The sequence below is a fragment of the Hippopotamus amphibius genome, chromosome 2, assembly GCF_030028045.1.
Source record: "Hippopotamus amphibius kiboko isolate mHipAmp2 chromosome 2, mHipAmp2.hap2, whole genome shotgun sequence".
NCBI classification, from domain to species: domain Eukaryota; kingdom Metazoa; phylum Chordata; class Mammalia; order Artiodactyla; family Hippopotamidae; genus Hippopotamus; species Hippopotamus amphibius.
In genome coordinates, this window is record NC_080187.1 from 65,483,394 (window position 1) to 65,505,265 (window position 21,872).

Sequence of the window (21,872 nt, forward strand, 5' to 3'; positions counted from 1 at the left end):
CTTATTAATTTTCTGTGTGGATGATCTGTCCTTTGGTGTAAGTGGGGTGTTAAAGTCCCCCACTATTATTTTGTCGCTGTCGATTTCCTCTTTCATAGTTGTTAGTATTTGCCTTATGTATTGAGGTGCTCCTATATTGGGTGCATATATATTTATAATTGTTATCTCCTCTTCTTGGATGGATCCCTTGATCTTTATGTAAAGTCCTTTCTTGTCTCTTGTAACATTTTTTATTTTAAAGTCTATTTTATCTGATATGACTATTGCTACTCCAGCTGTCTTTTGATTTTCATTTGCATGGAATATCTTTTTCCATCCCCTCACTTTCCATCTGTATGTGTCCCTAGGTCTGAAGTGGGTCTCTTGTAGACAGTATATATATGGGTCTTGTTTTTGTATCCACTCAGCCAGTCTGTGTCTTATGGTTGGTGCATTTAGTCCATTTACATTCAAGGTAATTATCGATATGTATGTTCCTATTACCATTTTCTTAATTGTTTTGTTTTTGTTTTTGTTTTTGTAGGTCCTCCTTTTCGTCTCTTATGTTTCCCACTTAGAGAAGTTCCTTTAGCATTTGTTGTAGGGCTGGTTTGGTGGTGCTGAATTCTCTTCGCTGTTGCTTGTCTGTAAAGCTCTTGATTTCTCCCTGGAATCTGAATGAGAGCCTTGCTGGGTAGAGTATTCTTGGTTGTAGGTTTTTCCCTTTCATCACTTGAAATATATTGTGCCACTCCCTTCTGGCTTGCAGAGTTTCTGCTGAGAAATCAGCTGTTACCCTTATGGGAGTTCTCTTGTATGTTATTTGTCATTTTTCCCTTGTTGCTTTTAGCGGCAATTTTTTTATTTATCCCTTGTTGCTTTTAAAAACTTTTCTCTGTCTTTAATTTTTGTCAGTTTGACTACTATATGTCTTGGCGTGTTTCTCCTTGGGTTTATCCTGCCTGGGACTCTCTGCACTTCCTGGACTTGGGTAGCTATTTCCTTTCCCATGTTAGGGAAGTTTTCAGCTATAATCTCTTTCAATATTTTCTCGGGTCCTTTCTCTCTTCTCCTTCTGGGACCCCTAAAATGCGAATGTTGGTGCATTTAACATTGTCCCAGAGGTCTCTGAGGCTGTCTTCAGTTCTTTTCATTCTTTTTTCTTTATTCTTTCCACATCAGTGATTATCACCATTCTGTCTTCCAGGTCACTTATTTGCCCTTCTGCCTCAGTTAATCTGCTATTGGTTCCTTCTAGTGTATTTTTCATTTCAGTTATTGTGTTGCATATTTCTGTTTGTTTGCTCTTTAATTCTTCTAGGTCTTTGATAAACTTTTTGATCTTTGCATCCAGTCCTTTTTCAAAGTCCTGGATCATCTTGACCATCATTCTCCTGAATTCTTTTTCTGGAAGGGTGTCTATCTCCTCTTCATTTAGTTGTTTTTCTGGGGTTTTATCCTGTCCCTTCATCTGGTACAAAATCCTCTGCTTTTGCATTTTCTCTATCTTTCTGTGACTGTGGTTTTCAGTTCCTTAAGACAAAATACTGCTGATACTGCTTGATACTGCTGTCTGCCCTCTTGTGGAGGAAGCTATCTAGGAGGCTCGTGGGTGCTTCCTGATGGGAGGCACTGATGGTGGGTAAGGCTGGGTGGATGGAACTCAGTAAGACTTTAATCTGCTTGTCTGCCAATGGGTAGGGCTGTGTTCCCACCTTGTTGAATGTTTGGCCTGAGGCTACCCAGCACTGGAGCTTACAGGCTCTTTGGTGGGACTAGTGGCGGACTCTGGGAGGGATCACGCCAAGGAGCACTTCCCAGAACCCCTGCCACCAGTGCCCCCGTCTCCTCAGTGAGCCACAGCCACCCCCCACCTCTGCAGGCAACCCCCCAACACCAGCAGGTAGGTCTGGTTCAGTCTCCCATGGGGTCACTGCTCCTTCCCCCTGGGTCCTGGTGAGCACACTTTTTTGTGTGCCCTCCAAGAGTGGAGTCTCTCTTTCCCCCAGTCCTGTGGAGGTCCTGCAATCAAATCCCACTGGCTTTCAAAGTCTGATTCTCTGGGGATTCCTCCTCCCGCTGCTGGACTCCCAGGTTGGGAAGCCTGACGTGGGGCTCAGAGCCCTCACTTTAATGGGTGGACTTCTGTGGTATAACTGTTCTCCAGTTTGTGAGTCACCCATCCAGCATTTATGGGATTTGATTTTAACGTGATTGTGCCCCTCCTACCATCTCGTGGCTTCTCCTTTGTCTCTGGATGTGGGGTGTCTTTTTTTGGTGAATTCCAGTGTCTTTCTGTCGATGATTGTTCAGCCGTTAGCTGTAATTCTGGTGCTCTTGCAAGAGGGAGTGAGCGCACGTCCTCCTACTCCGCCATCTTGATCCTATCTTCGGAAGGATTCTTATTATAGTGCCTGTTCCCACGTTCATCAGTGGTTGAACTAAACCTTCCCACTGCTCCACTGCAAGGAGAGTCAACCCCTATAGTTACCCTTCTGGAACATTCTGACTGGCTCCTTTCCATACTAAGCCTTGCACTCTGCTTGGGATACCATTCCTACATGATAATTATGACAGACATTTCACTCACAACTGTTGGAAACAATTTTTAAACTCCAGATCTGTATTTTTGCTCCCATTTTGACCATTGCTGATAAAAATCTCTTTAATAGCATTTAATTATATTTAAAGAGTATAGAGCTAATATTTGTATGAACATCATTTTATGTTTCTAAGGGCATGTTTATATAAAAAAATTAAAATGTACCTTTTATGAAAGATACATTTTCATTAAAATGACTGACTCTACAGTCAAATATATAAACTGAGATGAAGAGGTATCTACTTTCTTTCTGAGCTCCTCACACAGCTGATCCCACAGCAGTGTAATAACATTTATATGTTGAGTCTACCACAGACTGCACAGCACATCCATTTTGTAGCAAGCTCCCGGTGGTGAAATGTAGCATCTAATAAGTCTGGACACAACTCAGCTGCAAATAGCAAAAAAAAAAAAAGACTATATAAGCCTATATAACCTAAAACAGTGAATTTCGGAACTGTGGTTCCCAATTATTCGTGGGTCATGAAATCAATTTAGTGGGTTATGAAAGCTTTAAAAAACATACATACACAAGAGGCAAAAGTGCAATAGAAGAGAAAATATCAAAATATGTTGCATGCCTTAAGGGTAAATATTATTTCATAAATATTTTATTTCATTCATATATATGTACTAACGCATAGGTACTGGGTCAATGAAATAAAATATATTTCACAGCTCTCAACACTGCCCTAGAGAAAAACATACTTGACCATCCAGTCCCTTAAGTAAAGATTTTTCTTTCTTTTTTTTCTGAGCAATGGCTCCACACTGCAATTGCTGGGTACTCCAAAGGTCCCCTCCCCTCAATACAGTAACAATTTACAGTGATCTCTGAGCACACCATTTCCTGGTTCACTGCTATTTTCTGGACGCTTCTTCCCATCACAGCCCTGTGGGTTCAACTGAGGCAAAGTTGCCACAGTGTATCTGTGTGTGGTCAGCAGAAGCCTCAGGTCCTGCTACCACGTGCCAGGCATGATGCAAGGGGCTTTACAGACATGACTCTTTACAGATATGGTTTCCTTTGTTTTCCTGGTAGCAGCATTCACCTGTACATCTTGAGTTCCTAGCACAGTACACACAGGGGCTGAGTGAATGTTTCCAAATAAGTGAATTCAACAACGAGCATATTCCACTGGTTATAAACCATACCAGTTAAATTCAACAAAATACAAGAGCTTTAAATAAAATTAAATGTTTACTCATTTATTCATACTTAAAAATGCAAAAATACTATACAAAGCTTTATATAGTTGTATAAAAAGTTGAGGCATTGGTGTTCTGTGGCTAATGATATTGCTTCAGCATCATATATCATATATCATAAAGTTATACAACATTAACCCTTTTAATTTTAAGCAGTTATAAACTTACTATTTTAATACACATCATGTATTCAGTACCAGTTATTACATTTGTATAAATAATTTCATAATAGTAGTACATGATACTGAGGGAAAAGGAAAAGAGTTAATAATTTTCCAAAGGCTAGTAAGAAAGAAACTCATTAATATACACGATTGGCGGGGGGGGAGCATAATTTGGCCTATAACTTACTGGAATCTGGGAGAGTGAAACAAAGCTTTTTTAAACTGGAGTGACACTCATGTTGATCAAGTTCAAGCCCTTCATCTTTCATATTAGGAAATGGTTGCACACCAGCCTAAATGACTTATCTGAGGTCACATAATTATGCAATAAGAGAGATACCCCAGGTCTCCTGACAACAAATCTAGAATATTTTCCATTTCATAACAGAGGTTTATACTATAATACAAACATTTTTTTTAAAAAGATCAAATCAGCTATCAAGGAAAACCAATACATGATAACATTTTAGACTTTAAAAAAAACTCTAGAGCAACAAAGAGTTTATTAAAAATACATGTTGACAACTGTGTAACATAATTAGTGTGGAATGAGTGTTGTAAACATTGATGGCAGAAGTTCATTGGCTGTACAAATTCATTTGTATGTTTAAATATTACTCTTGTATATTAGCTGTGTTTTCATCTGTATCACTTGAGTTAAATTTTTTCCACAAAAATTTCTCGTTTGATTTCCAGAGAGAAGTTTCAAGATCCTCTTTCCTTTTGGAGGATGAAGCAAAAGGCACTTTTTCACACAGAGTCTCTATTACTGCCAAGTCGGTGAGTTTATTAAGACTATCATCATTCTGCTCATTCAAGATGTCCCAGAAATCTTTTGGTCTCTGTTTTGCTTTCTCCATGGGCCCTGAAAGAACTTTCTTTGGCAGTCGTGTGGGACTGTTCCCGTGACTTTTAAAGAGGTCATCAAGAATAGACGTGTCACCAAGTAAGCCTACCACAGAAGTGTTTTCTAACACTGGATTTTCTATCTTTTTGTTTTCCACTTTGAAAAGGGGTCCATTTCTTGAATTGCCCAATCCTGTGAGATCCTGTTGGTTTTTCATGGTATTTTCTAACTTTTCTAACTCATATGCTCCAGACTTACTGTTCAGAGAACAGGATGCTACAGTATCTTCGGATGCTTGGCTGTTTTTCCCATTGTTAGTCTCTTGAATAGAGCTTGTAGGTAATTTCTTAGTTTCCACATCATTAGAAAGCACCTCTGCTCTACAGAAACTGTGATTTTGAAACTTAATTGATTTTTCTTTAGATATTTTTGAGCTGCAAAGTTGAGAATTTTTTTTGGTTGAATTTTTAAATGACAAAGTTTCAGAATCTGACAGCTTTTCTTTTATAAGAGATTCTCTTTTTTCAGACTTATTTCTGACTCTCTGTCCTTCCTTACAGGCAGACTTAATGAATTCTGAAGGTGAATACACAAAAAATTCTTTTACCTCTGGATATTGAGAAGCATAAAAATCTCTTAGCATTTTCTGTCGTTCTTCTGATGTGGCATTAGTTATATGTTTAGCAAATTCCTTTATAGAAAACAACTTAAAATAAGAAGCCATTTCTTCAAATTGTTTTCTGAAGATTTAATGAAAAAAATCAGTGGTTATTTTTATCACATTTTATTTTTAAAGAACTTATCAGTGTTATGCTATGTAGCAACAAAGCAATGTAATCTAATTCACTTAGCATATATTAGCTTAATTCCATAATGAACATACATTTTGCACTTAGGAGAATGTGATCTCTTTCTTTATACTACTGAAAAAAATATTTTAGCTCATGAAATTACCAGTGTTTTAAGTTATTCTAACTTATACTATCAGGTATTACCTGGGAATTGTGTGATTCCAGGATGCTGCTACTCCAGTCAGCGAATTTACGACTTAGATGAGCATCATAATTTATATAATCAGTATTTGAAAATCTATATTGCACTCAAGATCCATGAAATAAAATTGTCAAAGAAAGGTCTTAATAATGCTGAAAAATTAAGACAGGATTTTTTTTTCCTTCTATCTCCTCTTTTCTCCTTCTCCCACAAATATCTATACAATATAGAAATTTCACACAACTTTTTGATGAGCCTAAAGGAAAGTTCTAAACTGATAAACTTAGATTTTTTTTCCATGTTGATCCGACTGATCTGACTTCAGTATAGATAGCTAAACTAATAAGTCATATGCTATTTGAAGAAGTGAGTTTCAGTCTTAGTAAAAGATATTAATAAAAGCTATTATATGCATGTATGAGGAAATGTGCCTTCTGAAACCCTGGTAAGATGGAGGTGGAAAGGTTGTTTAGGAACTCTGGGCACTAGACTCTGCTCCTCTCCCTAGGTAAGGGTTCTATGGGCTGAACTGTGTCCCCTACAACCCCCTCAAATTCATAAGTTGAAGCCCTAAACCCCAGTGTGACTATATTTGCAGATTGGGCCTTTAGGAGGTAATTAAGGTTAAGAGAGGTCACAAAAAGTCATCAGAGAGCCCTCTCTGCCATGAGAGGACACAGTGAGAAGGTGGCCATCTGCAAACCAGCAAGAGAGCTCTGACCAGGAACCAAATCAGCTGGCATTCTGATCTTAGACTTCCCAGGCTCCAGAACTGTGAGAAGTAAATTTCTGTCGTTTAAGCTGCAGTCTGTAGTATTGTGTTATAGCAGCCTGAGCAGACTAAGACAGATGGTATTGCTTTGCTGATGCTGAGTTTAGGCTATGAGTTAGGAGAGCGCAATGGTTATAAATGCTCTTTTAAACAAAAGCCATAGATGGTGTTGCAGCATATGATTAAAAGTTCCCAAACTGTAGAATTATATCTATTTTTTATAAAGTATTTCCTTAAAACACTCACTTATCCACTCAGTAAATATTTATAGAGCCCTCTTATTTGCTAGGCACTGTAAAAGAAACCATACAACTGTGAACAAACCCCAGTTCCCTGTCTTCAAGGAGTTTATAGTTTAGTTAGGGGAGACAGATACATGAAAATCAAACCAGAAGGGAGGTAAAAATGGGGCCCTGTTGGCACCCACAGAGGGGTACCTAAGCCATTGATTGGTAGTGGGCAAGGTGGCAGGGAAGGCTTCTCTGCTGTCACCTCAAGCCAGTCAGGTAAAGATGAGCCAGGAAGCCTTCTGGGGTGAGAGGAACATGCACAGGCCCAGTTCCAAGAAGACTTGGTGCACAGAGGGGCAGGAGAATCTGCCAAGAAAGAGGCTGAAAATCATGAGGGGTCTGTATGCCAATTTCAGAAGTCTCAATTTTATCCTCTATACAACAGAGAATCCTGAGGGTAAAAAAATGATTTTTAAAAATGTATGTAAACAGGAGCTTTACTTAAAGTCACTATTATTTTTGCCACTCGGACCGGGTTATATAGAATTTGTGTTTCCTTTGATTTTAGTGGCAATCCATACTGCAAATTCATGACTTTCTTTTGTGGCCTCAGATGAGCACCCTGGCTTCTAGTCCTCACCACACTGGTCCTGTTACTTGTTCCAAATCCAGGTACTATCTATGCCTGATCAACAGCCACTCTCATTGCCAACAAAATATTTAATAACACAAAAACAAGTTTCCAAATTTCTGTCCTAGATATGGCCAGTGTTCTTGCTGGAAAGCAACAAGCATGTTCTTAAAAAGGTTCCAGTTTTAACTTCACATGAAGTAATGACGTATCATTATTTTGCTTATTAATCATCTCCGAATCCATTTTCATGGCCATTCTAATAAATATTTGTGCTGTGAAAATTAAGTTATTGGCAAGGTCACAGGCTGATGTCTTTTATTCACCCAAGACGTGGTGGTATTTCAGCAGTTGCCGAAGTACTTTCGCCTTTGCCGTGCTGACCTCACCCGTGACCCTGCGATTCCGTCACCTCTGGGAGGAGAGGTGCCTCAGACCTTATTCTATCTGAGTCATATGCAAGTAAACTGGGCTGTGTGCTTGCCCTTTACAGGATGAGTTATGCTTACAATTCATTTTATTTTTGCCTTCTAAACTTGCTTTCGTAATTCTTGGTCTTTAAAAGAGTTTTCTCTAAATACTTAACGAACTGCAAAGTGCAACCAGGGGATATAAGCTAGCCACTTTGTGAGGAAAATTCTGTAGACACCCATAAGCCACTTAGAGAAAGGGCCGGGGGGAAGGAAATCAAAGTTAGGTATGCTTCTGTCTTTCAGCAAGTGTGTCAAGAGTCGTTATGTATCATGGAAGAAATTCAATGTCTCTCCCTTTTTCTCAAGGAACTGAGGGAGAAGGGATGGAACACAGCTTTCTGCCTACGCTTTCTGAAGTGAAGGTAGGACTGAAACTTCATTCAGACGATCCGTGGGGCTGCAGCATGATACAAATTCTTGATTCACATAAAGTAGGACGGTTAGCAGCAAAGAGGTGCTAGCAGTTCAAATACCGCTCCCTAGTTCAGATTTTGGCATTCTAATATTAGACACCTGTCTCCTTTTTATTTAGCATGAGACATTTATCACTAAGCTAGATAGGGGGGAAAAAGAAGAGGAAAAAATTAATCATTGTTAATACTTTTATTTTTATATACAGAGCTAAAGAGGATAAGATGCTTGTGCTTAAAGACTGGTAAAATGTATATGGCTGGCCTCCTAGAAAAATAACTGCCCAAAGAAAACTGCCCCCAATTGACCCCAAATCGTTGTAAATCTGTTTGTGAGGAGTTGTGTTGCTGTAGCAGAGTGGGGTGTTCACCCTTCTGGGCGCCAGCGGGCAGCTGGGAGGCGTGCTCCAGCCTGCCACCCAGCACCAAAGGAGCTGAGGGACTGGTTGTCTGGGAGTTGACAAAACCCCGAGGGAAGCATTTGGAACACACAGAGCAACCACCACTTTCCTATGGTCCGTAGAAGTCATCAGGACCAGTTGGACCATGTCTCCTCTCCCTGTTTACCTGTCACTACTCCTCAGTTACTTACCCATAACCAATAGCTTCTCATCCCCCTGCTAGTTTCTACATCTTTGATCTAATCCAGTCCTCCATCCTTCCAGACCATTCCTCAGTGCCCCTGGAACCAGGCTATGATCTTCCAGCTCTCCTGTGTCTTCTACATAAGGGGTCCCTCTGTCTCCTCCTGATACTGCCTCCTCCCAAGTAGCCTTCACAAGTCAAGATCTTATCCCTCACAAGTCAAGATCTTATCCCTCACATTCTTAAACCTCAGGTTCATGCTTCCCATTGCTGTTTCCAGATAATTTTTTCTTAAAAACTCCTTCCCCTCTTTAAGGTTTATGCTATCCAGCTTAACCATTTCACTCCCACCCCATCTTATTAACTGACTTCCTAGTTGCTTCCCACTAGTGACTGAACATTCAAGATCCTGGATTAATGTTGCTTCCTTTCCCATCTCCTCCATCATTCTTGATAACATGAGTATCCACGTGGATGTCCCACCCAGCTCCTAGCCCACCAGTTTCTTTACCTTACCAAAAGACTCGGCACCATGTCAGGCCCCTATTCCCAAGGTCATATACCGCTAATGTCATTATCATTAACTGTACAACCTCCAAATCCCTGAATTCAATCATATCATGCTCCAGTTCAACTGCTCAATTATTCCAGTGGCGATAATGCTGAAATAAAACTTTCATCTCATCAAGCCCTCCAATTCGCTGACTCTTCTGCTTTCCCACTATCATCAGCCTCCCCTTGTCCAGCTTATGTTCAATTTTATAATCACTTCTTTGCAAACATCCTGTAGCTTCCTGGCTTCTCTCTCCTTGTCCTGGTAAAACTCAGCTGTTTCCCTATTCTGTGTCTGCAACTGAACAATTGAAGCTTGCTGAATGAAGTCTGTACAATTGCACAGATGGGTTTTACTGGAATTACCATCAAATAGGAACTTAACGTCACCTAGGAATTCTAGCCCCACTAAGCTTACGTTCCAACTTTATAAATGACTTCTTTCATAATCCTTCTCCCCAAATTTCTTTCCCTCTGTACTGATGACTTGAACTCTCAGTCAGCTGAGGAAATATCACCATATCTGTGCCTTTCTTTACTCCTTCTCTTAATACTTCTCAAAGGCTAGACCTTCGCCTGTGGTCTGGATCCCACCCTCTCCTGCCTATAGGACTTCACTTTTCTGTTATTACCTCTCTGGCATGATCTCTTTTTTCCCTATTAGTCTTCTTCCTCAACACACAAACAGATTCTATTATCTTCCCAACTTAAAGACAAACTACACTTCATCCCACGATGCCCTCCAGCTACTGCTGGTTTTCACATCCAAACTTAAGGGGCAGTCCCAGGGGCTTGCCCTTTCACTGCTTGCCCACCTCACCTACTTAGACTGCTTATGTAAAGGCGAGCAAAGAGCTCTTCAGTTCCACGGGCTTTCCCACTTCTTCTGATTCTGGTTCTCAGCAGCAGTCAACAAAGTTAAGTGTTCCCTCCTTCCTGAAACTCTCACTTCGCGTGGACTTTAGGACCTTGCGCTCGTCCTCCTACCAGTAGGCCACAGTCACCCTCCAGGCTCAATCCTAGGGCTTCTCCTCTCCTCTCTGTGTTCTGTTCCTAAGGTGTTCACATAGTCTATGGCTATAAAAACTATTTGTAATCTCTTTATAATCTCTATGCTGATAACTTCTAAATTTAGATCTCCAGTCCCTAAATTTCAGAGTAGCATATCCACTGCCCATGTAACATTTCCCTACATCCTCAAATTTAATATGAGTGAAAGAGAACTCGTTTGTTTGTTTTTTTTTACTACAAACTTGTGTCTCTCCTAGTTTTCCCCCTTCAGTGAATCCAGTCTGTTGCTTAAGGCAGAAAATTGGGAGTAATCCTATCTTCTTCCTTTCCCAATAATCAGTTCAACATCAAACTGAATCCACCCATTCAGCTCTCTCTCCATGGCAACTACTTTATTGCAAACCACCATCACCTAGTTCCTTATGGTTTCGCCTAGTCCACTCTGCCCTCTTCCATGCAGAAGCTGGAAAAATCTTTTAGAAACATACATCAGATCATGTCATGCTTCAACAGCCTTCTACTGCAGTTGGAACAAAATCCAAATTCTTTTCTACAATCTACAAGGCTTTGCATGCTCCAGCCCCATCTATGTCTTTCCCTTCATCTCATGCCATTCTTTGCTTGATTTATGATGCACTAAGTACACCAGTATTCTCTCAAAACCTCCTCCCTCTTCAGAAAGTTCTTACTCTGGTTCTTTGCCTGGTTATTCTTCAGGTCTTAACTTAAATGTCACTTGTATAGAGAGGTCTTCCCTGACTACTCAACAGAAAGGGAGTTGTATCCCTCCTGATCCCATTACTCTCTATAAAGGAGGCTTGCTCCTGTCCATCTTTTACCTATAACACACCATTTCATAATTATTTACTTCTAAGTTTTTTTACTTTTGAAAATTTTATGGTTTGATGCCAACCCCAATCCCACTGTCCTGGAAGCTCTATGTCTCTTTTTTACATTGTATATTTAGCACCTAGCACAATGCCTGAATGCACAGGCGCTCAATAAATATTCAATGACTGAATGAACACAATGCACTTAAGTATCTCTTTTATATAAAATAATTTCACTTTTTATCAATTCAGGGATTAGCCTTCTTAAAACGCTAAAACATTTGGGATTTTTTTTTTTTTTTGGCTGTGCCGTGCACCTTGTGGGATCTGAGTTTCCCCATCAGTGATTGAACCCAGGCCACCACAGTGCAAGTGCTCTAACCACTGGACCACCAGGGAATTCTGGGATTTATTTCAAAAGTGTACAAATTCAGATTTCTTTGAAATATTTAGATGCCAGGTATAGTTAAAATTCAAATAACTGTGTATTTTACTAGGTAATTATATTTCTTTTGAGAATTATTCATAAAGTCCAATGTTATTATAGATAATATACCTGCGGATCCCTTTTGGTGTTTCTCCAATTATGAAGGTGGTCTGGTCTGTTCGGTGGACTTTCTTCTTCTTCTGGCTTACAGGGTGTGAAATGTAAAGGGGAGATGAGATGCTGCCGTCACCTGCTTGTTGGCATTCCTTTGTATGTGTCGATGTATCACCCTTCATTTTTTCCTTACATGTCTGAAAAAAGGGATGAAAGCAAAAACTCTGAAAAAAATAGTCATTTTTGGTCAAATAAGGAGACTGTCTTACTTTTTCCCAATATTCTTTATAATCTAGTATATCATATTCTCCAAGTGATATCATAAAGATCTTGTTAGATCTTTAAAAAGATATTACTTTTAGCAGTTATGTGATGTTTTTATTTCCATTGTTTAAGATATATGCTAAAGACGTACCTTTCTAAAGATATAATAAAAGTAATGGCAATATAATGTTTCTATTGTCAAAACTGTGGGTATACTGATACATATGCTGGCATCCACTCCCCTAAATAAGGATAAAAATGAATGATTATATAAATAATGGCATAAAAATGGGATATTTAAAATTTTTAATTCAGCAATTTGTCTCAATATTACTAAGCAGACTTTCAGTTATTTAATCTTATATACATAGTCAAACTTTTAAAAAATAACAATCTTTATATAGTAATGAAATAAACTAGTTTCATAAATCCTACCTCAATCTCTATTGGGTTATAAGAATTACTTAATGATTGTTGAGATGTTAACTATGCGGGGGTTGAAGTTACAGACAGAATCATATTTATTTTACAGACTAAGGGCTTCTTGCTTAACACAAATTGTTAAAAATAGTGAGTCAAGAAAAAAATAATTTTAAAACTGCATGGTTCCAATTTCTCTGTCAAAATGGTATTGTGAATATGTGGAAAGTCCCCATGTCATTCCAAAAAGAGAAATATTGGATGCAATATGACAACAGCACCAAAATTATATTTGAGCTCAAAAGTAAGAAAGGAAAATCTCTAGATGTCAAAACCAAAGTAACATAGTGGTAAGTGGGAGCTGAAGCTCAGCAGCCCCCTGGGATAGGGTCCTAAGTTCTAGTCTACAGGACTCTATGTAGAGGGAAAATGGGAATGACTTAACTCTGAATTAAAAAACAAACAAACAAAACAGAAGCACAGCAGGAATTAAAGGGGTTTCCAATTTTCAAATTAAAGCTAGGAAAGCCCAAATTGGGGGCACAGGATAGAAAGAGGCTACCTTCTTACTCTAGACAGAATCACTGGTGAAAACATGGAATGCCCAGCCTGTGCCCTTTGTGGAATCTGATTTCATAGCACTTGCATTGTATGGAAAATCTAAAATAAAAATCAACATAAAAAACTGGCCAAGAACAAGTGAAAACTATAGATCTCAATGAGAGGTGAATACAAAAATATAACATAGGAACACTTTTTAAATCTAGAGAATACTTGCAATTCCAATGGGGGGAAAAAGTTCAGGTAAAAATTATAAAGAACATACAAAACCCACCACAATGAAAGTGGGCAGATACAACAAATGTGAGAATCCATATCTGAGGAATTATAGATAACAAAGCAATCTGAAAGACACTTTAAATCATTAGCATGTCCAGAAAGGTAAAGCAAGAATTGGGTGTTGTAAAATACCAGATCTGAGAAAGAACCAAATACAAATTCTAGAAAGGAAATATAGGTTTGAAAAAAAAATAGATATGGAAACAAAATATGGGTTAAGCAGCAGGCTATACAGCCTTACAATGATAGTTAATAAACTGGTAGAGTGAAATTACTCAGAATGCTATGCAGAGATAAAGAAAGAAAGAAAGAAAGAAAGAAAGACAAGAAAGAAAAACAAGAAAGAAAAATTAAGAGACAGAAGACATGGAAGAAGACATGCCAAAATTTCTAAAATATTAGAAGGAGAGAATAGAGAAAATGGAAGAGATAATGCCAAAGAGATAAAGACAGAGAATTGAAGGCGACCTGAATCCTCAAACTAAAGAAGGAGAGAGAATCTCTAGTGTGAAAAATGAAAATAAATCTGTATATATCACAGATAAAGGGAATATCTTAAAAACTATCAGAGAAAAAAGATAAGCTATCCCACAAAGAAATAATAATCAAACTAAAGGCAGATTTCTCATTACCACTACCACCATCACCACCACCACCAGAAGATAATGAGAGTATCTTCAACATGCACGGAGAAAAAACTGGCACCCTAGAATTCTACACCCAGTTAAACTATCATTTAAGAAATCTTCAGGCATACAAATACTACAAAACATGGATTAGTAACTATCAATGAAACAATTATTTTTTCTTTTACAGGAGTTCAATGGGATTGAAGTGGCACATATTGAATATAGGTAGGGAATGGCTTTCATTTCACAAATATTTACTAAGCACCTATTATGTTCCTGCCACCATGCTATGCAGTTGAGGACAAAAATATCTACATGTACAAAGAGGCCCCTACACTTAAGGGGCTTAAAAACGCTGAGCCCCTCTTCCCTTTTTAAGATGGCACATTTAGTTTCTTCTTTTTTTAAAAATAAATAATTTATCTCTTTAATTTATATTCAAGTTCATTTCATTGAAATAAATGAACAAAAGACATAATTATATGTTCTTTAATAGCAAAATATTTCTAATGAAAAGAAATTGACTTCTGGAGGAAAAAGATGGCGGCGAAGTAGAGGGACGTGGAATGCATCCCTCTCCACAGACGCATTGGGAATGCACCGAAGGACGCAATAACTCCCACAGAGAACCAGCTGAACACCAGCAGATGGCCTCGGACACCAGAAAGGACCGCAAGGAGCCCGACATAACCGGTAGGGAGGCATCTACGATGGCTCAAAGAGGGTGAAGCGGCGGAGCTGTGGCAGACGGAAGGGAGTGAGAAACATACGGAGGGCCCGCACCACAGCTCAGTGTTCCTGGACCGAGACGTGATCCACAGCTGAACAGAGGGTCCGGGAGCAGGAGCGTGGGAACCAGAGAGCTGGTCCAGGGTGAGAAACATTGTTGCCAGTAAGGTGACGGACCGAGAGGACAGTAGGAAGAGGTCCGCGGCGAGGAGTGCCCGTCCCTGAGGGCTGCCCGGCCATGATGGTGGCTGGATGCTGCAGGCTCACGGGCAGGGGGGAGGAGCCGCGCGCATAGCCTCTCTCTCTCAGCATGCAGTGGAGAGACGCCCTGTGGGCCACCTAAGGTGCTCAGGGATAACAAGGACCCTCAGGCACTCAGGCGGGGCTAGATTAAACCCCTTGGAAGCCGGCAGCAGGGAGGCTGCTGAGAAAACAAAACAAAACAAAACAAAACAAGAAAAAACCAAGAGAGGCCCAACTCTAAGACTTTCTGTTTACACCTGAGCCACCATTGTCCCTCTGCAACAGGCACCTCCAAGCCCGACTGAAACAACAGTGCGCCACTGCTCACTCACTCCCGGGGGAAGGAGCCACTATTGTACCCTCTCCCTCCCCACACACCTATGCTTACAGATGAACAATAAAGGAACCTCTGCTAGTCACAGAATAATGCAAAAAAACCCAAGGCAAGTAGAAGGACACTTACAGCTGAGACTCTAAGGAAACAGAAATATTAGTATTGATCCTATTGAACTGGTCCATTCTGGGATCAGGTCTGGATTTTTTTTTTTTTCTTTATTAATTACAATCTTAGTCCTAAGGGATCTACAAGTTTTATAACATCATTTTTTAATGATATTTTTTATTCTATTTTTATTTTTTTGCCTTTTTATATACTTCTATATCTAGCTAAGTTTTGGGTAGTACGGACACTATATCTCTCATACTTTTCTTTCATCCCTATCTTTTATACATCTCTATTCCTTTCTTTTTATTTCCGTATTTCCAACCACACTATGCTCTTCTGTTCCCCTTTCTTCCAGCCATTTTAAGTTTATTTTATCTTAACATACTTATAAGCAACACTATCAATCTGCTCAGACTCCTTGCTCTATTCTCCAGATGACGCACCACCTTGGTATTTAATATTAGGTTTTTGTCTTCATCTTAGTTCTTAGTACAACTGTCTAATTTCATTCTGAGAATCTCCATTCTGTCTGGTGGTACTCTAGCTCTTTTCTATATTTGATCCTAGCTTACAAAATCTCCCTGGATTAGTGTTTGTATGTGTAAGATGTTATTTCTTTGTTTGTTTGCTTTTGCTTTTGTCTCTGATTTGTTCTGTTTCAGTTGTCAATTTCTGTTGGATTTCTCTTTGAATACCTGATAGCATACTGGGGTTCTGAAAGTCAGGTCTTTCCAGAGCCTTATGTCCTAATGGATTCAGTAATTGTATGTCTTATACATGTATGTGTTTCCTAGACTTAGCATTCGTTTAATCCAATACTTGGACATTAGTCTGAGGCTTGGACAGTCTTCTATAAACACCTCTATCACCAGGACAAGCAACCCCAAAAGTTTGGACAACCATGAGGAAACAAAGAAACCCCATGCAGGCAAAGGAGCAGGAAAAAAACCCACAAGACCAAATAAATGAGGAGGAAATAGGAAAAATGCCTGAAAAAGAATTCAGAGTAATGATAGTAAAAATGATACAAAATCTCGATAACAAAATAGAGAAAGTACAAGAAACAGTTCATAAGAACTCAGAAAAACAAACAGCAATGGATAACAAAATAACTGAAATTAAAAATACTCTAGATGCTATAACCAGCAGAATGACTGAGGCAGAAGAACGAATAAGTGAGTTGGAAGATAGAATGGGGGAAATAAACGCCACAGAGCAGGAAAAAGAAAAAAGAATAAAAAGATTAGAAGACAGTCTCACAGACCTCAGTGATAACATTAAGCATACCAACATTTGAATTATAGGCATCCCAGAAGAAGAAGAAAAAATGAAAGGGTCTGAAAAATATTTGAAGAGGTTATAGTGGAAAACTTCCCCAACATGGGAAAGGAAATCATTAACCAAGTCCAAGAAGCACAGAGAGTCCCATACAGAATAAACCCAAGGAGAAATACACCAAGGCACATATTAATCAAACTAACGGCAATAAAACACAAAGAAAAAATATTAAAAGCAGCAAGAGAAAAGCAACAAACAACATATAAGGGAAAACCCATCAGGATAACAGCTGACCTTTCTACAGAAACTCTGCAGGCCAGAAGGGAATGGCAGGATATACTGAAAGTCCTGAAAGAGAGAAACCTACAGCCAAGAATACTCTACCCAGCAAGAATCTCATTCAGATTCGATGGAGAAATCAAAAGCTTTCCAGACAAGCAAAAGTTAAGAGAATTCAGCACCACCAAACCAGCCTTACAACAAGTGCTAAAGGAACTTCTCTCAGTAGGAAACAAAAGAAAAGGAAAACACCTACAAATACAAACCCAAAACAATTAAGAAAATGGTAACTGGAACACACATGTCAATAATCACTTTAAATGTAAATGGATTAAATGCTCCAACCAAAAGACACAGACTGGCTGAATGGATACAAAAACAAGACCCTTCTAGATGCTGCCTACAAGAAACCCACTTCAGACCAAGGGATACATATAGACTGAAAGTCAAGGGATGGAAAAAGATATTCCATGCAAATGGAAGTCAAAAGAAAGCTGGAGTAGCAATACTCATATCAGACAAATTAGACTTGAAAGTAAAGACTATTAAAAGAGACAAGGAAGGACACTACATAATGATCAAGGGATCCATTCAAGAAGAACATATCACAATGGTAAATATCTATGCCCCCAACATAGGAGCACCTCAGTACATAAGGCAAATGCTAACAGCTATAAAAGGGGACATCGACAGGAACACAATAATAGTGGGAGACTTGAACACCCCACTTACATCAATGGACAGATCATCCAAACAGAAAATAAATAAAGACACACAAGCTTTAAATGACACATTAAACCATCTCGACTTAATTGATATTTATAGGACATTCCATCCAAAAACGACAGAATACACCTTCTTCTCAAGTGCACACAGAACATTTTCCAGGATAGATCACATCTTGGGTCACACATCAAACCTCAGCAAATTCAAGAAAACTGAAATCATATCAAGCGTCTTCTCAGACCACAACACCATGAGACTAGATATCAATTACAGGAAAAAAACTGCAAAAAATACAAACACATGGAGGCTAAACAATTCACTCTTAAACAACCAAGGAATCACTAAAGAAATCAAAGAGAAAATCAAAAAATACCTAGAGACAGGTGACAACGAAAACACAACGACCCAAAACCTATGGGACGCAGCAAAAGGAGTTCTAAGAGGGAAGTTTATAGCAATACAGTCCTACCTTAAGAAACAAGAAAATGATCGAATAAACAACCTAACCTTACACCTAAAACAATTAGAAAAAGAAGAACAAAGAAACCCCAAAGTGAGCAGAAGGAAAGAAATCATAAAGATCAGAGCAGAAATAAATGAAAAAGAAAGGAAGGAAGCCATAGCAAAAATTAATGAAACTAAAAGCTGGTTCTTTGAGAAGATTAACAAAATTGATAAACCATTAGCCAGACTCATCAAGAAAACAAGGGAGAAGATGCAAATCAACACAATTAGAAATGAAAAAGGAGAAGTCACAACGGACACCTCAGAAATACAAAACATCATGAGAGACTACTACAAGCAACTATATGCCAATCAATTGGATAACCTGGAAGAAATGGATACATTCTTAGAAAAATACAATCTTCCAAGACTGAACCAGGAAGAAATAGAAACCATGAACAGACCAATCACAAGTACGGAAATTGAGGCAGTGATTAAAACTCTCCCAACACACAAAAGCCCAGGACCAGATGGGTTCACGGGCAAATTCTATCAAACATTTTGAGAAGAATTAATACCTATCCTTCTCAAACTCTTCCAAAATATCACAGAAGGCAGAACACTCCCAAACTCATTCTACGAGGCCACCATCACCCTGATACCAAAACCAGGCAAAGATGTCACAAAAAAGGAAAACTACAGACCAATATCACTGATGAATATAGATGCAAAAATCCTCAACAAAATACTAGCTAACAGACTCCAACAGCGCATTAAAAAAATCATACACCATGATCAAGTGGGGTTTATCCCTGGGATGCAAGGATTCTTCAATATACGCAAATCAATCAACGTGATACATCATATCAACAAATTGAAGGATAAAAACCATATGATCATCTCAAGAGATGCAGAAAAAGCTTTTGACAAAGGTCAACATCCATTTATGATAAAAGCTCTCCAGAAAATGGGCATAGAAGGAAATTACCTCAACATAATAAAAGCCATATATGAGAACCCAAAAGGCAACATCGTTCTCAATGGGGAAAAACTGAAAGAATTCCCTCTAAGAACAGGAACAAGACAAGGGTGTCCACTCTCACCACTATTATTCAACATAGTTTTGGAAGTTTTAGCCACAGCAATCAGAGAAGAAAAAGAAATAAAAGGAATACAAATTGGAAAAGAAGAAGTAAAACTGTCACTCTTTGCAGATGACATGATATTATATATAGAAAACCCTAAAGACTCTACCAGAAAACTGCTAGCACTAATTGATGAGTTTAGTAAAGTAGCAGGATACAAAATCAATGCACAGAAATCTCTTGCATTCCTATACACTAACAACAGAAGAGCAGAAAGAGAAATTAAGGAAACTCTCCCATTCACCATTGCAACCAAAAGAATAAAATACCTAGGAATAAACCTGCCTAAGGAGGCAAAAGATCTGTATGCAGAAAACTTTAAGACATTGATGAAAGAAATCAAAGATGACACAAACAGATGGAGGGACGTACCATGTTCTTGGACTGGAAGAATCAACATCGTGAAAATGACTGTACTACCCAAAGCAATTTACAGATTCAATGCAATCCCGATCAAATTACCAATGGCATTTTTCACAGAACTAGAGCAAGAAATCTTATGATTTGTATGGAAATGCAAAAGACCCCGAATAGCCAAAGCAATCTTGAGAAGGAAAAATGGAGTTGGTGGAATCAGGCTTCCTGACTTCAAACTATACTACAAGGCCATAGTGATCAAGACAGTATGGTACTGGCACAAAAATAGAAAGGAAGATCAATGGAATAGAATAGAGAACTCAGAAGTAAGCCCAAACACATATGGGCACCTTATCTTTGACAAAGGAGGCACGAATATACAATGGAAAAAAGACAGCCTCTTCAATAAGTGGTGCTGGGAAAATTGGACAGCAACATGTAAAAGAATGAAATTAGAACACTTCCTAACACCATACACAAAAATAAACTCCAAATGGATTAAAGACCTCCATGTAAGGCCAGACACTATAAAACTCCTAGAGGAAAACATAGGCAGAACACTCTTTGACATACATCAAAGCAAGATCCTTTTGGACCCACCTCCTAGAATCATGGAAATAAAATCAAGAATAAACAAATGGGACCTCATGAAACTTAGAAGCTTTTGCACAGCGAAAGAAACCATAAACAAGACTAAAAGGCAACCCTCAGAATGGGAAAAAATAGTTGCCTATGAAACAACGGACAAAGGATTAACCTCCAAAATATACAAGCAGCTCGTGAAGCTTAATACCAAAAAAGCAAATAACCCAATCCACAAATGGGCAGAAGACCTAAATAGACACTTCTCCAAAGAAGACATACAGATGGCCAACAAACACATGAAAAGATGCTCAACATCATTAATCATCAGAGAAATGCAAGTCAAAGCCACAATGAGGTATCACCTGACACTAATCAGAATGGCCATCATCACAAAATCTGGAAACAACCAATGTTGGAGAGGGTGTGGAGAAAAGGGAACTGTCCTGCACTGTTGGTGGGAATGTAAGTTGGTACAGCCACTATGGAAAACAATTTGGAGGTTCCTTAAAAAACTAAAAATAGAACTACCATATGATCCAGTAATCCCACTCCTGGGCATATACCCAAAGAAAACCATAATCCCAAAAGAAACTTGTACCATGATGTTTATTGCAGCACTATTTACAATAGCCAGGACATGGAAGCAACCTAAATGCCAATCAACAAACGAATGGATAAAGAAGATGTGGCATATATATACAATGGAATATTACTCAGCTATAAAAAGGCATGAGATGGAGCTGTATGTAATGAGGTGGATAGAACTACAGTCTGTCATACAGAGTGAAGTAAGTCAGAAAGAGAAAGATAAATATTGTATGCTAACTCACATATATGGAATTTAAAAATGGTACTGATGAACTCAGTGACAAGAACAAGGATGCAGGTGCAGAGAATGGACTGGAGAACTCGAGGTTTGGGAGGGGGCGGGGGGTGAAGGGGAAGCTGAGACGAAGCGAGAGAGTAGCACAGATATATATATACTACCAATTTTAAAATAGATAGCCAGTGGGAAGTTGTTGTATAACAAAGGGAGTTCAACTCGAGGATGGAAGATGCCTTAGAGGACTGGGACGGGGAGGGTGGGGGGGACTCAAGGGAGGGTGGGTGGGGACTCAAGGGAGGGAGGGAATACGGGGATATGTGTATAAAAAGAGATGATTGAACTTGGTGTACCCCCCCAAAAATAATAAATAAAAAAAAAATAAAAATGAAATTGACTTCTTCAAAATCTGCTGTGACTCACATGGACAAACACAAATGCCGGGTTGCCAGTTTGAACCAGGGCTTTGCATCAGTCAGTAATGATGAAAGTACTTTCCTCAAAGACATCATTTCTTAAATCTTAAAACATTGTTAATAAAGAGAGGAGAATGCTGATCTTCAAAGATGAATTTGAAAGAGATTTTATGCATTCATTTTACATCACAAGAAAACAAGATGAATGTTAAAAGTTCCTGGTAAAGGACTTCCTAGGTGGTGCAGTGGTTAAGAATCTGCCTGCCAATGCAGGGGACACGGGTTCCAGCCCTGCCCTGGGAAGATTCCACATGCCGCGGAGCAACAAAGCCCGTGTGCCACAACTATTGAGCCTGTGCTCTAGAGCCTGTGAGCCATAACTGTTGAGCCCATGTGCCGCAACTATTGAAGCCCACGCAC

The 21,872-nt window shown here is 38.9% G+C and overlaps 1 protein-coding gene across 1 annotated transcript in view; it reads right to left on the reverse strand.

Moving 5' to 3' along the window:
• Positions 1-3,769: 3,769 nt before the first annotated feature.
• The window catches only part of ERCC6L2 (ERCC excision repair 6 like 2), a 148,295-nt gene continuing 130,192 nt past the window's right edge, over positions 3,770-21,872 (reverse strand). The window contains exons 18-19 of the mRNA XM_057721008.1: positions 11,845-12,026; positions 3,770-5,541 (exon numbers count right to left, since the gene is read on the reverse strand). Coding sequence (XP_057576991.1) covers positions 4,569-5,541; positions 11,845-12,026 — 1,155 coding nt within the window. The 3' untranslated portion in view covers positions 3,770-4,568. The remainder of the gene's footprint in view (positions 5,542-11,844; positions 12,027-21,872) is intronic.